Genomic DNA, 17,006 nt, shown 5'->3' with positions numbered 1-17,006 from the left:
CTCCGGCTGCAGCACTGAGATCTGACTCAGGAGGCCGGAAAGGAAAAGGAACAGCACCCGGAGGCATAGGTGACTGTGCAGGAGCCTCACCTTGTTCTCACGCTGCCGCCCGCTCCTTCCACCCGCCCCGCCATGAATGTGGTCAGTGCTCTTGTCTTGTGCCTGCATTTCAGCACTGGCCTTTCTTGGGGCTGGTTTTCCTTCCTTGGGGCTGGTTTTCCTTCCTTGGGGCTCCTGAACCTCCTTCTCATCGAATCTCCTTCTAGGATTATCCTCTGAAAGCACCTCCTACATCATTTTTTTCAGGGTATTTTTAATTTATTTTATGTTTTTTTTTATTTGAGAGAGAGAGAGTGAGGAGGCAGGGGAGAGGGGTAGAGGGAGAGAGAGAGAGAGCGAGGGAATCCCAAGCAGGCTCCACACTCAGCTCAGAGCCTGACATAGGGCTCCATTCCACGACCCTGGGATCATGACCTGAGCTGAAATCAAAAGTTGGATGCTCAACCCACTGAGCCACCAAGGCGCCCAGCACCTCCTATATCTTATCACCTTCCAGCTTCAAAGTCCTTCAAAGACCCCAGTGCCTGACTTTCAACTGCTGATATAATCCACCCCCTTTGGACACAGCCTCATTCCCCATCGGCCCCTCCAGTCTGAGGGCCCCCCTCCCCCAAGCAGAGGCAAAAGTGCTCAGTTTCACCGTCTAAATCTTACTACTGTGTTCTCCACCCCTAGCGCCCCCCTTCTGAGGACCCTCCCTCATGTCCATTTGGCCACAGTCGAATCCCTCATCAGGGCTCCATGCAGACCCCGCCTCTTCCTCAATGGCCCCAGACCACTGCAGCTACCACCACAGTTAACAGTCACTACCAATCAGGACATGTCTGCTCCCACATGCCAGGCCCCCACACATCTCCTCTCATTTCATAGGGGAGGAAGCCAAGTCTCAGAGGAAATAACTTGTCCAAGTTCACCCAGCTTGTGAGTGAGGGGCAGAGTGCTTCTCCACCACACCACAAGCCTCCAGAAGCTCCCTTCTCAGAATCCCAAGGCACTATTACCTGTCCCACTCACCCAGCCCTTCTGAGATGGCCCTTGAGACTCAGTGACTGTTTCCTGGGCCTCAGGTGACCCTCCTTGCCCTCTCTCTCAGTTCTGAGTCCAGAGTGGGTATGCGTGCCGTCAGTACTGGTCTAACTGTGTACACCTTCACTCTGTAAGGCAGAGGTTGCAAACTGGAGGTCCAGGGGCTAGATGAGGCCTGCCGAAAGATTTTGACCTACAGTATTTTTAAAACCTTTGAAGTCCATTGTCAGTTGTTATGGGTTGATTTGTGTTCCCTAAAAAAGATGCTGATGTCCTAACTCATAGTACCTGCGAATGTGATCTTCTTTGGAAATAGATCTTTTTTTAAAAAAAAAAAAAGAGAGAGAGAGAGAGAGAGAATCAGTGGGGTGGGGGGAGAGAGAGAATCTTAAGCAGGTTCCACACTGTGCGGGGCTCAATCCCACAACCCTGGGATCATGACCTGAACTAAAATCAAGAGTTGGATGCTCAACCAACTGAGCCACTCAGGAGCCCCTGGAAATAGGTCTTTGCAAATGGTCGAGTTAAGATGAGGTCATTAGGGTGAGACATCATCCAATATGACTGTGTCCTTACATAAAGAGGGAATCTGGACACAGAGATAGGCAGGCACACACACACGGGGAGATCACCATGTAAAGATGAAGGCAGAGATTGGGGTGAAGCATATACAAGCCAGGGAATGCCAAAGGTTGCCTGTAAACGCCAAGAGCTAGGAGCGAGGCCTCCCTCAATCCTGCCAATATTTTGGACTTGGGTTTCCAGCCTCTAGGACTGAGATGATAAATTTCTATTGTTTAAGCCACTCAGTTTGTGGAACTTTGTTGTGGCCGCAAATAGGAAACAAATACAGCAGGGCTTAAAAATGGGTAGATTTAGGGAGGGGGACAAAACAGAAGAGACTCATGAACATGGAGAACAAACTTAGGGTTACTGGAGGGGTTGTGCGAGGGGGGATGGGCTAAATGGGTAAGGGGCACTAAGGAGTCTACTCCTGAAATCACTGTTGCACTAGATGCTAACTACTTTGGATGTAAATTTTAAAAAATGAAAAATAAAATTTAAAAAAATGTGGAAAGTTAAAAAAAAATGGGTAGATTCCACGTAAAAATCTGCATTTATGACTTCTCTTATAGCCAGGGCAACCCTGGGTCTGCAATCTTCCATGGAAACAATCAGCCAGAGCTGAGAAACAAATCTTCCTTGAGAGGGTCTGTGCCTTCCAGTAGACTCGGCCCCCACTGCCCCCTAGCTCGGTCCTGGAGGCTTGGGCACTGAGGACCCTCACGGGGCCAACCCCTCTCTTCTTTGGTCCCCAATGTGCTCATTCATCCTTACCAGCCCCACCCCCACCCCCGAATATCCCTTTTTCAAGCTACCAGCTCTGGAGCACAGGCTGTGTGCTGAGTGCTTTTTGTGCATGATCTCACTGAACCCCCACATCAGTGCTGTGATGTGGGTGCTATTATTATCCCCACTTTGCAGATGAAACTCACAGAGGCCCACAGAGATGAAGCAATTTGCTCAAGGCCACCCAGATAGTAAGTTGCAGAGCTGGAGCTCAAACCCAAGGCCACCCAACTGCAAAGCCCGTAATCTTAACAGTGTGTGACAAAGGTTTGTTGACAATGTCTCTCTCCCGCACGACAGGCACCTCCTGAGGATAAGAGCCATGTCTGGGTTATCTCTGGTTCCCAGATGGCTGCAGCACAGAACGGGGAGGATGGAGGGACAGAGGGATGGCTAAGTGACTGGCGTGTGATGGTCTCATCCCGCCTGCTGGCCCCCAGGCACCCACCCTGGTTGGTGCAGTTGGCGTGTGTCTCGTCGCTGTAGTCCCCGCAGTCGTTGTCACCGTCACAGGTCCAGTGCTCGGGGATGCAGCGCCCGCTGTTGCACTTGAACTGAGTGCTGGAGCAGGAGTGGCTGCAGCCGGCCTCATCACTGTTATCCCCACAGTCATTGTCTGAGGGGGGAGGCAACAAGGGGAGAGGCGAGGAGGAGGTCAGCAAGCTGCCTTCTCTGTGACCCCAGCTTGGGGCCCCCACGCCCCCCTCCCATTCCCACCCTCAGCCCGCCCCACCCCCCCACTGAGAAAATAACAAACAGAAAAGACACAGAAACTGCATAGACTGCAGCATGCACCATGGCCCACGCAGGGGGCGGGGAGAGGAGGGGTGGGCTCCGGGAGGGCCCTTCCCTGAGTCTCAGAGGATGGCGGGTGGGGGACTGGACGCGTTCCTTTCCCTTTCTCATTTTGGCAGGGTGTGGGAACAGGGGTCTGCTTGCTTTGGGGGAAAGGCAGGGATTCCTCTGGCTTGGGAGGGCGAAAGGTGGGTGGTGTGGAGGTGAGGCTGCCCTGCTGGCGAGGGAAGGGCCCGATGAGGCCCGCCCTGAGTTTGGCCACTGCTGCGCCCCATGCTGCGGCCACCCGACTCACAAGGGGTACTGCCTGCAGCTGGGAAGGCTCGGGGGCCACTCCTGGAAGGCATCTGAGGGTGACTGAATGAACGTCCTGCTTTCTAGGTCTTGTGGGTGAGGGGCTACTGGACTTCCCTCCACATTTTCGGGACACCTGAGAAGATTGGGGTACAGCTTTCCCCCTTGGGTGTGTTCCTGCCTCTTTTCCATCTGGAGTTGATTCTCTCTCCTCTCCCTCTGTGTCTTGGTCTTTTTGTCCCCACCTCTCTGTCATCTCCTCTCTTCTGTCCCCTCTGCTTCTTTCCCTTCCACTGTCTTTCTCTGTTGCCTCCTCTCTCCCTTCTCTCTTTCCCTTCACGTCCTAGGAGCTCTGGAGAGGGGAGCTGCCTAGGGGTTCTGAGAAGCGGCCCGAGGCCAGCTGGGACTCTGGGGTGATGGTGCATGTGCTTCTATGCACTGACCGGCAGGCTCAGGACAGGTCTTTTCGTCAGAGCCGTCCCCACAATCCTTCTCTGAAACACAGAAACCGCCAGGGCAACCATTGGCACACGAGACACAGCAAAGATGAGGGGCAACGTGGTGTTGACCCAATACATGCTCTCACACATCAGCCAGGGCTGGAGCCTCCGGTGCAACACGTCACAACACACAGACACAACCAGAGCCCCGAGACGGCACACACATGACGATGCACTGGCCCTCGTGGCTCAGGGCTGACATCACCTGGTCCGTGGCTGACCGCCAGGTGGGCTTCCGAGCCTGAAGGCGGAGCCTGGAGGGTGCACCAAGGACCCCAGGAGATGGGGTTTGCGGGGAGAAGGGAGTTGGGCACTGGGCTCTCCTTCCTCTGCCCCTCTAGCCTTTCTCATTCATTTCTCCCTGGCCCCCAAGCCTCTGCCCGAGAAAGGGCAGCTCGGGCCCTGTCTGGGGAGGAATGGTACTGACCGGTGGCAGGGAGGGTCTCCCCTCTGTCCACACTAGTTCCCCCATGGCACTTCTGGCCTGTCCTCCTTTCTCCCAGCCAACCCAGTGGGGCTTTAGTGGATTGGCGGGAGGCCCCAGCTTGATTCTAAAACCCCTTTACCTCCCACCCAGGGCGTGGCTGTGGCTTTTAGCTTTCCTAGGAATCAGGGCAGGTTAAAGGGAGCAAGCTCTTACCATTATCACATCTCCAGTTGATGTTGATGCATCTGCCATTGTTGCAGGTAAACTGAGTCAGGGGGAAGCAGGTGGGATAGGCTGTCAGGGAGAAAGAACAGCTGAGTAGGGCCTTCAAGATCATACAGCATCATGGCACCTGGCAGGTGGGTGCAGGGTCCCTCCTGGAACCAGCAGCTGTAGCCCAGTCAGACAGGGATGGGAAAGCTACGTGGCAGGGCTTCGGCCTGAAGCTCTGCTCATTCATCCCCATCCCTCTGAGCATCCTTTTTTCAAACTTCTAGTTACCCACCACTGACCCCATGCTGAGTGCTCTTCCTGCATCATCTCACTGAATCCCCATATCAGCACAGTGATGTGGGTGCTCTTATTATCCTCATTTTGCGGACAAAACTCACACAGGCTTCGGAGATGAAGGCGCTTGCTCAAGACCACCCAGGGACTAAGGTTCAGGGGCCCTCCAGCCCCCCACCCCACCCCAGGGCACATTCGACGGGCTCCCTGTTCCCCATGCCAGCCCAGCCTCCCTGCTGTCCCTCTTACCACATGAAGCGGACTCGTCAGAACGGTCCCCACAGTCATCATCCAGATCACATGTCCAGGAGATGGGGATGCAGCGGCCACTGGCACAGGAGAACTGGTTGGGTGGGCAGGTGCGAGCTGGGGACAGGGATGGGTGCGGGTGTTCATAGTCTTGCCCTCCTTTCTTAATTTCCTGTTCTTTCCTCCTGTCCTCTGCCTATCAGGAAGTCTTCCCAAGGGTCTCAATGTCATTTCTCTGAGAGAAGTTTAAAGCCACATATGTGGTCTGACCCCCGCATCTGCTTCACCCCATCTCTCACGGGGTCTCTGGTATCCTCCAAGGAGAAGATCCACCCTGACTTGCTTCTGTCTCCAATCTGGAGCTGTGATCTGTCCCCGCCTTCCCCACCCACCCCGGTTCAGTCCTCCCAGACAACCCCGTTCTCCTAGGGAAGGGGAGAGCACTCCTTTCCTCCTGCTCAGCGTCCCATCCTCTCTGCCTCAATACCCCATGCTTCTTTCTTTCCTGAGGCCACTCTGGCTGCCCCTCCCCGCCCCGGCCTCCCTGCCTGAGGGGTGCCCAGTGCAGCCCACTCCGACCCCACACCTGAACAAGTGGCATTGGACTCATCTTCACTGTTCCCACAGTCGTTGTCCCCGTCACAGAGCCAGCGGTTGGGGATGCACCGGTTGTTCTCGCACTTGAACCTGTCCGAGGGGCAGGTGTGCTGATCTGGGGAGTGAGGAGTTCAGGGGTCAGTGAGAGGGGCAGGGCCCAGCTCTCTCCACATGCTGCCCTGCAGTTGTTGGAGAGGGGCGGGAGACTCACGGCAGAGGGCTGGGGCCTCGTCACTGTTGTCCAGGCAGTCGTTGTCCCCGTCACACTTCCAGCGCTCCTGGATGCACCGGCTGTTGGCGCAGGCGAACTCGCCTGGCTGGCACTGGGGTGGGGGCACGTAGGATGGGTTCGCTGTGGGCACCACAGGGGTGTGGGGGGAAAGTCAGACGCAGGTCATGGGACAGGTGCTCGGCTCTCTGTACTACGTTTGCCTGTTGTATTATTTTAAATAATATGCAGACAGTAATCTTTCCTAGGGCATGATTCTTCACAAACAAATAATCTGGATGGAAACCGCAGCTCTTTCTCAAGCCACAAGGGTGATGTTTACTTGAACACTTTCAGTACTGCAGTATGGCCTGAGAAGAAGCAGCTTCCAAGAGAGCCTAGAGCCCCCCACCCCTTACTTTTGTCCCTCCTGAGAAGACCACTTCTCACCAGCTTCCTGTCATCTCCACAAACTGCTCCTTGGAAGTTACCTCTGGGGCCCCCAGAGCCCTGTCGTGGTGCCTGGACTTTTTCCTTCACAGATGCATGAACTCTACCAGCCGGAGTGAAAACAGGTCCCAGAACTCTGCAGGCTCCACCCTTCCACCCTCATCACTGCCACCTCACCACCCCCCCCACCCCCCCCCACCCCCGTCTACCTTGAGCACTCAGCAGTAAAATCACTTTGTGCTTTGTCTGCATTTGCGTCGGTAACATGGAGAAGCCCAGCGTTCCCAGGTCGGCTCCTGTCCCTGCACCCTAAGCTCTGCTTGCAGCCTTTCTGACCTGTCCAACTCTCATCCCAGCTCTAATCCCTGAAGCTTCTGTGCATCCCGTGGGTGCCTATTTTCTCTCCTGTGGCCCTAGACCACTGGGCCTTGGCATGTGTTGTCTTGCTCCGTGCAACTGCTTCGAGACTGTTCTGCTCCCCTTTCTGAAAAATCAGCTCTGATTTTCATGTTATTAGACTACACCAACCCCTACTTCTATGGGCCTTCAGGCCACTTCCTGTCATCCTTAAGGGTTTTTAGCTGATGGCTCAGTGTCACTTTTCCTCCAATCTCTCCTGCTTTAACTCTTGGTGATTTCAACATCCGTGCGGATCCTTCCATTACCCTGGCCACTCAGTTCCCCTCTCTGTCAATGCTCTTGCCCTCCACCTGGCCTTAGTCACTCATTCTTAGCTGTCCATGAAGGCCCCACTGACCCATTTTCTGGGATTCTATCTTAAGGAAACCATCCAATATGGGAAGGCAGGAAGATATGGGAAATAGCAAAGCAAGTGATTAAAAAAAAACAACAACAAAAACAAAAAACAGGCTCTGGGTCAGGCTTCCTGGATTCAAATCCCTGTTATAACTTTGGGCCTCGTTTTCTTCATCTGTGAATTGGGGATAATAAAAATACTTTCCCTACATGAATATTTTAAGGAGTAAACAAGTTGCTGCATGGGAAGTACTTAAAATCACATCTTGGCACCTGATCTGTGCTCAATAAATGAATGTTAGCTGTCATTATAACAAAGACAGAAACAACTTAAACGTCCTATGGTAGAGAAATGGTTGAGAAAGTTACGGAACGTTTACTAATGAAATATATTTCAGCCATTAAAAATTCTGCTTACGTATCTATGACCTACTGTCAAGTGACAAAAGCAGAAAACTAAAGAGCATGTGTAACCTGGCTCGTTTAAATAAAGGGAAACATGGGGCACCTGGGTGGCTCAGTCGGTTAAGCGTCCGACTTCAGCTCAGGTCATGATCTCACAGTCTGTGAGTTCAAGCCCCGCATCAGGCTCTGTGCTGACAGCTCAGAGCCTGGAGCCTGTTTTGGATTCTGTGTCTCCCTCTCTCTCTGACCCTCCCCCGTTCATGCTCTGTCTCTCTCTGTCTCAAAAATAAATAAATGTTAAAAAAATTTTTTTTAATAAATAAATAAATAAAGGGAAACATGTAGAGACATGTTTGGGAGGGTGTCCCCCCAAATGGTAAGAGTGACATCCATGTCACATGGTATTTGGGTGACTTGTACTTTCTCCTATGTTTTTCTATACTGTTTGTTTATTTATTTTTTACAATGAGCATGACCTACTTTTCTTTAAAAAGAAGCTGTTTAAAATAATGCAACAATAACACAGAAAATGCTGTGACACATATGAGCCCCAAAGGGTGGAACACATTTTATGTACAGTATGATCTCAGCTACAGAAAACCAACCTTGTAACCCACCTGGCCCAAAAAGGTGGTGTTCGCTTTCCTGCAATGCTAACAATATAGTGGTGTCTGTTGGTGGGATGCGGGCTTTTTTTCACTTCTCTAATTTCCAATATTTAGAGCTGTTGTTATATTACTTTAATCAAGGGGAGACAAATGTAAAAGTATATTTTCCCCTTTCCATAGCTGTCCTGATCATCATTCAGCTTCCCCTAATCTTTGCGCTCTCCCTAACTCTTCCCAGCACCCAGTCCTCCCTAAACCCCCTTCTGGCCCCCAGAGCCTGCTCCCTCCCCATCCCTTGCCTCCTGTTGCCCCCACAGGACCCTCTTTTCCTCCTTTATCTCTGATTGGACACGGTGGCCCCTCCTGCTGAGGACCACTGTCAGGCCACCCGCCCCGGCTGGGCACCTCATACCCAAACAGGTGACACCGTCTGTGTCCAACACCTGGTCCTCGGCGCAGGCACACTGGCGGCTCCCAGGGGTGGCCAGGCACAGGCTGCTGCAGCCACCGTTGTTCACCCGGCATTTGTTGGTACCCACTGCAAAGGAGGGGCCAAGGGAGGGGCCGGGAAGGACAGGGTTGTCATAGAGTCAGCAGAGGCCAGAGACAGGAGATGAGAGGACAGGGAAAAGACACATTGAAGTGAGGAGTGAGAAAGAGAGGAAGTGGTGAGAAGATAGTGAACACGTTGAAGAAGAGAACACGTAGGCATGGGGCAGGGAAGGAGAGAGGGAAGACAAAGTCAACTGGGTTAGGGGCCTTTCTTCTTGAGAGCCTCAAAAGTCAGAGCCTGGGATCCCTGGGGAGTGCCTTCACCACCCCCCTCCCCAGAGTAGCCTTACCCCCCTGTCTAGGTACCACCCCCTCACTGGCCCCAGCCCCAGGGGGTACCTTGCTGCTGCTGAGCATCATACATGCGGATCTCAAAGATGGGGGGCCGCTCACTGCGCAGAAGGGTCACCGTAGGGGGTGCACCGCCTGTGCCCCGTTCTAAGCGGTAAACACTGCCACTCCGGTACTCAGTCCAGAAGAGGTAGTTGCCGTGGTGACACAGGCCAAAGGCGTGGTTCAGCTCAGGACCCTCATATACAATCTAAGAATTGAGGGGAGGTTACTGAGGAGCTATAGACAAATGGGGTGCCTGAGGAAGGCCCAGGGGGATCACCATTTTGTCTACTCATTTGTCCATGTCCTGGGTATGGGTCTTGCTTCCCGCATTAGCCTGGGAGCCCCTGAGGATGATAGCTTTGCACACAGTGAGGTGCTAGACACTGGACCCAGTGGGATGCTGATGGGGAACTTGTCCACCTTGTCCTCCCTTGTATCCATCCATATTCATTCATATCCCTCCAACACACATGTGTGCGCACACACACACACACACACACACACACACAGTACTGAGCATACAGCCAGAATTCATCCGTTCGCTTCTTCATCCAACAAACACTTGCCAGGATCTATTAAGGGCCACGCTGTGGTATGAAAAAGACTGTGTATGTCTCATGGAGGGCATACACAGCAATCCAAGATGGAAAAGGGGTCTGGAGACAACATCCTAGAAGAGGTGGCCCCTGAGCAGTGTGCTGGGTGAGGAGGAGTGGGGGTGGAGGCAGAAAACTGCATAAGCAACAGCACAGAGGGCAGCACTCGATATGCTGTGTGCTGGGAATTTCCAAGCTGTGTAGTGTTTCTTGTTCAAATACTGGGATACAGGGAACAGGGGCAGAAATAAGACCACAGAGATAGTCAGGGGCCATATCATAAAGCGCCTCATATATTATGAAAGAGCTTAGTCCACATGCCTTGTAGGCACATGACTCATAAAACACATGGCCACCCAAACGAAAAAGCGTACATATATGCCATCTCTAGTCATCCTGCACTTGCACAGAGGCGAACACAGCAGGCACACACCGAAGCGTGCTGTGTGTGTGTGCATAAACATGCCGAGGTGCACACAAGGTATACACCCAGGCGTGCACATGAGTGTCAAACCTGCAGACAACATGCAATCACAGATGGACTCTTACAGAGGCAATCCTCAAGCAATACAACACATAAGACACAGCACACCGGTGTGCACGTCCATCGGTACGTAGGTAAACATGCACGAAGTGCACAGGCCTGGATATAGAGAGACTCACACATTCACACATAAGAAGCCTCATCCGCACACAAATGTGGTCTAGCAGTGCACACATGAACACCCCCACACAGGTGCCTGCCTGCCCACCTTCCGGTCTGTGCCATTGAGCAGTATGGTCTCAATGCGGTCATAGAAGGCATCCACCCAGTAGAGGCGCCCAGCTGGGATGTCCAGGCTCAGCCCATTGGGCCAAAGCACTGTCTTAGAGGTGACAAAGATGTCTCGGTGTGAGCCATCCATCCAGGCCCTCTCCAGCCGCCCTCGTCGACTGTCCTTGGGGTCCTCCTCCCAGTCTGTCCAGTACATCCACCTGTGGGCAGTGATTGGTCAGCACCACAAGGGCTACCCTTGCAATCAGCAGCCTCCTGTGTGATCCCACTCCACGTGTGCTATGCCAGATCCCCTCCCAGGGGGCTTCCTTCCTGCTCAACCCTAGCCCCCACATTTCCTTCCTTCATTCTTCCATTCAACAAATATTTGTTGAGTGCCTACTGTGAGTCAAGGACCCAGTGGAGAGCAAGGCAGACAAGGCCCCTGCTCTCCTGGAGGTCACATCCTATCCAGGGGTACAGATAAGAAACAAGTCAACTGGAAGGTCACACACATTGGAGAATGAGAAAAACCAGGAAGGACACAAAGCATGGAGATGATATAGAGAGTAGACTGGGAATCAGGTGGAGAAAGCCTCTCTGAGGAGGTAACATTTGAGGCCCAGGTGTGAATGATGACAAGGGACTAGATCTGCAAATGTCTGAGAGCTCAGCAAAGGAAGTCCCAGAGCAAAAGCCTTGAGCCAGGAAGAGCTGGGGTGTGTGAGGAACAGACAGTGGGCAGTGGGGACAGAGTTTCCAAGAGTCGAAGAGAGGTGCAGATGAGGTCAAAGGAGATGAAAGCAGATCCTGTAGGACCCCAGGCCTGATAAGGAAAGTGGGTCTCACTCCAAGGGCCAGGGGAGCCAATAGAGGGCTCTGAGTTGGCAGTGACAGGACCAGATCTCCACGTATGTGTGTAAGACACCACTCCCATTGTCCTGAAGATGGGGCAACTTTTCCCCATTCAGCTTCTGATTCCTGCCTCAGCACTCCACCTAGGCTGCCATCCCCGTTCACTCTCTGTCTCACCTCCCAGTTCTGACACCCACAGTTCCTGGCTCCTCCTACCCCAAGGCCCTGGGAAGACTCACCCATTGAGTGGATCCACCACAATGGCCCTGGGGTGCGTCATTTTGCCCTCGATTAAGGTCTTGCGGGTCTGAGCAGCCTTCTCCAGCCTGGCCACGCTGATGGTCTTCTTGGGTCCATCATCCGTCCAATACAAATTGTCCCCCATCCAGTCCACAGCCACACCCTCCACATTGTGGATACCTGCAGGGAGTGAAGGGGGCAATGGAGAGCCTCAAAGGAAGCTCAAGACTGCCTGCCTCTGACCCTCAGGCTACACATGCCTCTGAGCAACCTGACTAGCAGGGAGTGTGGAAAGCCCTAGAGGGTGGGTGGGACAGGGTGGGAGGTTGGAAGAAAGAGCTGGGAAGACTGTGTTGCCACCGCGTCTGTGTTGAGGCCCAGGGTCTCTGAAAACTGTCCATGGAAGCCCATAAGCCTATGTGGTGGATGTGACCTCTCATGTGAGGGCATGCATGAGCCTGAGCCGGGGTGAGCTGGAGCAGTGTGCGGGTGGCTCTGGGCACAAGTGTGACACAAGATCCCAGGCCGAAAAATCCTGAGCTAACAAAACGAATAAATCAGGAAGTGATTTTTCACTGAGCCAAAGGCTTCATCTCAGGCTTAAATAGCAGTTCCCTTGGTATAGGGAACCCCAATCTTTTCCTGATGAGTTACTTTTGATTTCCCCAAAGTCTTATGATTGCTGACTGGTGAGGTTCTGTGAGCCAACGGCAGTGGGGGTGGGTGGGGAGCGCTAACTGGCGTCAGCTAGATGACTGGTTAGGGAGCCCTGTCCCGGGGGCCCAAGTGTGGGAATTCCTAACAACCGGCAGGAACAGGGCGGAACTCAGGAGCTCAGAGCCTCCACGCAGATGGATATTCAAGAGACAAAGTACTGTTGACCTGCCCGTGCAGCTCAGAGGGAAAAACTGGCTTCAGTTCACAAAACATACTCTTCTCAGGACAAGTAAACACGCAGCTCTGGTGGCCGTGAGGTCTGGCTGCACAGACCTTCCATGTGCAATCATGTGCTGGTATGCCTGCTCCTATTCAAGGCCTCAAGACTCTCGTGGGCTGTGTACTGCGTGCAGCTCTGGGGCTCAGAGCCAATGGCAGAGAGACCCCGAGTTTTCCCAAGGGTTGGCAAGGACAGCCCACGCTGCCTAACCATCCATCCTCCTGCCTCTTTTCGGCTCAGCCAAGAAGGGGGTCACACAGGGGTCAATCTGTCTATCCCCTCATCTCCATGCCAACCAGCCCAGCCAGCCAGTCAGCAGGGGACTCTCCATGCCGAAAGGGCACTGAGAAAGCGATGCCCAGGCCTCCAATCGCTTCCTGTCCCAGGTGGGTGCCCTTCGGGGGTCCTGTCTGTACACCTCCCTCACTGGGGGCCCTTACCGTCCTTCAGGATGGTCTCCCGCTCAGTGCCATCGATCTTCTGGCGGCCAATGAGGTAGCTGGTGGTGTCAGCAAAGTAGATGAAGCCAGTTTCAGCATGGAAGTCCAAGGCCCGGGGGTTCATGAGGTTCTCAATGGGGATCATGTGTTCGTCTGGGACTTTGGCTCCCATATCCATGCCCCGGATGATGCCTGGCCGGCCCTTGCCATACACAAGGAACAGCTCATGTTCTGGCTCTAGGGCAGGCACGAGGGGAGGAGGGGGGACACAAAGTTAGGTACATGTGCCCAAGGATCTGCAAAACCCCAGCTCTCCTGGGTCAGGGGATATGGGTGTAGCAGGGGGTCTGGGCCACATGGACAGATGCATAAACATCTAAAGCCCAGGGGACAGCACCCTGGTGGGCAGCCTATGCACTCTGGGGGTGGGAAATGCGGCAAGAGTAACAAGTAGCATGTTTTCAGTTAAGTGCCCACTGAATCTGATTGGAATCTGATCACTTTGGACCACTTCTGCTATCATCCTTATCTAAGCCACATCGCTTCCTGCTTACAGGGCAGAAGTGGCCTCCTGCCACTTCCCTGCTGTCCATCCTCCACCCAGCGGCCAGCCAGCATGATCTCCTTACAAATGTGAAGCACATCACGTCACTTCTCTGCTGGAAAGTCACCAAGAGCTCCTCATCCCATTTAGAATCCCATCCAACCTCTCCTTCCTGCCTCCCCTCACTCATGCTGTGCCGTTCTCAGCCTTGGAGCCTGGCACTGTAGGTTCCCTCTGCCAGGGAGCTCTGCCTTCGGGTCCTCACGTGATCCAACTCCTCACTTCATAGGGAGCTTGGCTTAACTCCTACCTCCACAGAGAAGCCTTCCCTGACCCTCTGTCTAACCTGGAGCCCTCACTGTCATCAGCAAGTCTACATTCCACTCTATTTTCTTCCTAACACCAGGTACCACCCGAAGCTATTTTTATTTGTCTGTCTCCTCTGCCAGACTACAAGCTCTGGAAGGCAGAGATGACATCTATCTTGTCACTGCTGAATCCTCATTGCCAGGAGAGTGCCAGACATGTAGTACATGCTCACTGGATATTTGTCGAGTGAATGAGTGAAAAAATGAATGAATGAAGTGAATGGGCCAGTTGACAGCCTTCTATGGAGCCCGAGTAGGGTAGTGGGAAAAGCCTTGTTCTCGGATGTGGGTTCAAATTCCTTCTATGCCCCTCACTAGAAGCAAAATGTTGGGTAAATCCCTTCATTTCTCTGCATCTCTGATGGAAACAGCCAGCTGTAAGGAGGCAGATAAGAATCCCGCCCCACCCCATCCCAGCAGGCACACAGGCCCTTCCCTGTCACTCACTCTTGCATGACTTCCCGTCACTGCCCAGGCTGAAGCCAGAACGGCAGCGGCAGGTCCGTGCCTTGTGGCTGTTCGCCAGCAGGCAGATGTCGGAGCAGCCACCTGGCTTCCCGAACTGGTCATTCTCACAGGCGTGGCTCCTCACTGCAGGCAGGGTAGAGAACCAGTCAGGACTCTTCAGAGCCCCCGTGCCCAGGCCTTGAGAAGATGTCCTGAAGTCTGACCACACTCCATCCTGCTGTGGTCTTTTTAATTGATTCATTCATTCATTAATTTTTAAGCAGGCACCACGCCCAATGTGGGGCTTGAACTTACAACCCTGAGATCAAGAGCCACATGTCTCACCAACTGAACCAGCCGGGCACCCCACCCCCGTCCCTCCCCCCACCCAGATGTGGTCTTTATGCTTATTGTCCCATTTTGAAGATTCAGAAACCACAGGACTAGGATTTCTCTGCCCCACCATAACCTAGCCTTCAGACTCTCAGGTGGGGGCTTCTGTGATCAGGGGAGACAGTCATGCCATCGCCTGTGGTCAGGTGCTTCTACTCTAAAGCAGCCAGGGAACTGGGAGGAACAACCTATGTTCTGAGCAGAATGGGGGGCAGGGGCTCCTTGGAGGTGAGATCTGGAGGCTGAAGGGCAGGAAGGGGCTGGCAGGGGAATCTGAGGGGACAGGGAAGGTAGTCCACGGTGGATGGCTACAAGAAGTAGTCATGATATGAGAGAACCGGGGGCTCCCATAGGAGGGTCCACAAAGGGGCTGCAGAGCCCCACTCACCTCGGGGCTGACGCCGCTGGTGGTAGATATGGAGGGCACCACCCTTGTCCACACGGGTGACGACCTGGTAGTCAGTGCTATTGAATCGATTCACTCGGATCACGCTCGTCTTCTGCTGGGCATTGGCGTTGTCCGAGTTGGTGGCATAGAGATAATTCTCAAACACGGTCAGGCCATACAGATGCTCAATCTGAGATGGGCAAGCAGGAATGGTCAACGTGAGAGGAGAAGGGAATCCTCCCTCTGACCCTGGAATGCTCCTTGGCTTCCCATCCAGATTTCATTATTCACACTCCCAAATTCATTCCACGGTTGTCTAACTCCATGTTTTACTCCTGTATCCTCTGGTTGGATTTTCTTGCTTTTGAGATCTTTGCTTGTCAAAATCCCACTTATCCTTCACAGAGCGTTTCTTTGTAGAACTTCTGGGATCTTCTAACCAGACACAGGCTTTCCCTTCACATTCCATCTCTCTGGCTATTATCCCCTGTCTGGTGATTTGTGGACTTACCCCATCTACTCTGCTCAAACCCCTTGAGGGCAGGAACAATGTTCCCCAGAGATTTAGGCATACAGTAGATGATGGAATGATTTTGGACTGAAGTAGAGTTGGGCCCTAAACTCTGTCCACAGAAAACATTCTCCAGCCCCCAGCTTTAGGAAGTTGAGAGGGCAGACTTGCCTCAATGATGCCTGGTAACAGCCCTCGCTACCCACATAACTTACCCAAGGTAATTGACTGTCCAGCTTGTCCAAGACAAAGGGATTTGCTGGTTTGTGGGACTTCCCAGGCTAACACTGGGACAGTCCTGGACAAACAGGGATGGTTGGTCACCCTAATGATCCCAGATTGGAGGTGCCACCTCTGAGTTGGAAAGGCTTCTAGACTAGGTTCCAGCGCTCTTTCTCAGCTGTGTAATCTCAGGCAAATCACTTAACCTCTTTGAACGCTGCTGTTTTTTCACCCACCAAAAGTGAACTAAGACACTGGTCCACCTACCTCCCAGGGGTCATTGTAAGGATCAAGTGAGAAAAGGGAAGTAAAAGGTGTATCTAAAATGACTGCTTCCACCAGAGTGGAAGCCACATCCTCTCCATGTCCACCCTGCTTCCCACCAGAGAGACTGTCCCACACTGTCCTCCCTCTCACTGGGAGGCCTAGAGAATGGCTCCCCTGCAAAAGCTTCCCCCTCACCAGAATGCCCTGGATGATGGTCTGCCGGCCCTTGCCCTCGTAGTCTACCACCTCTATATAGTCCAGGTAGGCGTCAGCCCAGTAGACAAGGCGGCTGACCAGGTCCAGCGTGATGCCGTGAGGAAACACAATCTTGCTATCGACCAGCTTGGTGCGGTTCTGCCCATCCATGTCGCAGCGCTCCACCTTTGGGATCTGCCCATAGTCAGTGAAGAACACCTTCCTGCGGGCAGAGGGCACGTTAGCTGCGTTGTGGACATTGAACGCTCTCCCTTCCACCACAGCCTCTGCCCGCCCCTCACCCCATGGCAGGGTCCAGGGCAATGCCCTTGGGGTTGTAGAGCTCCAGGTCCAGCAAAGTGACACACGTGTCCCCGTTTCGGTTGCAGACAAAGATCCTATCGTCGATGTCATCCACAAAGTAGAAGTTGCCCGTCAGCCAGTCGATGGCCATCTGTTCCACATCTGAAAAGTGTGAGTGAAAGAGCTATGGGGGGAGGCCCACCTCTAGACAGGGCCACCCCTTGTTGGTGCAGAACCCACCCCCGGAAGCCCACCTCCTCTGGGACGACCTCCTTCACCATGTAGGTGACAGCTGTTTCTCCTCTCTGAGCTCCTCCTATAGGAGTTAACGGCAAGGGCACAATTTTGCCTTGTATTCTTTGCCATCTTTCTACCTATTTGGCCTCTCCAAAGTGAAGTGTCTGCGTATCCTCCCACAGAACCCTG

The 17,006-nt window shown here is 53.3% G+C and overlaps 1 protein-coding gene across 1 annotated transcript in view; it reads right to left on the bottom strand.

The window, feature by feature from the left end:
* LRP1 (LDL receptor related protein 1) overlaps window positions 1–17,006 on the bottom strand; it is an 82,061-nt gene that overhangs the window by 39,685 nt on the left and 25,370 nt on the right. Inside the window, exons 7-20 of the mRNA XM_030322980.1 lie at window positions 16,580–16,742; window positions 16,278–16,500; window positions 15,083–15,272; window positions 14,302–14,445; window positions 12,943–13,179; window positions 11,565–11,745; window positions 10,469–10,691; window positions 9,124–9,325; window positions 8,645–8,770; window positions 6,017–6,157; window positions 5,795–5,920; window positions 5,209–5,325; window positions 4,666–4,746; window positions 2,885–3,052 (exon numbers count right to left, since the gene is read on the bottom strand). Of these exons, the coding sequence (XP_030178840.1) occupies window positions 2,885–3,052; window positions 4,666–4,746; window positions 5,209–5,325; window positions 5,795–5,920; window positions 6,017–6,157; window positions 8,645–8,770; window positions 9,124–9,325; window positions 10,469–10,691; window positions 11,565–11,745; window positions 12,943–13,179; window positions 14,302–14,445; window positions 15,083–15,272; window positions 16,278–16,500; window positions 16,580–16,742 (2,322 nt within the window). The remainder of the gene's footprint in view (window positions 1–2,884; window positions 3,053–4,665; window positions 4,747–5,208; window positions 5,326–5,794; window positions 5,921–6,016; window positions 6,158–8,644; window positions 8,771–9,123; window positions 9,326–10,468; window positions 10,692–11,564; window positions 11,746–12,942; window positions 13,180–14,301; window positions 14,446–15,082; window positions 15,273–16,277; window positions 16,501–16,579; window positions 16,743–17,006) is intronic.

The sequence above is a fragment of the Lynx canadensis genome, chromosome B4 (genome assembly GCF_007474595.2).
Source record: "Lynx canadensis isolate LIC74 chromosome B4, mLynCan4.pri.v2, whole genome shotgun sequence".
Lineage (NCBI taxonomy): Eukaryota > Metazoa > Chordata > Mammalia > Carnivora > Felidae > Lynx > Lynx canadensis.
This window is presented reverse-complemented; position numbering and strand designations above follow the sequence as displayed.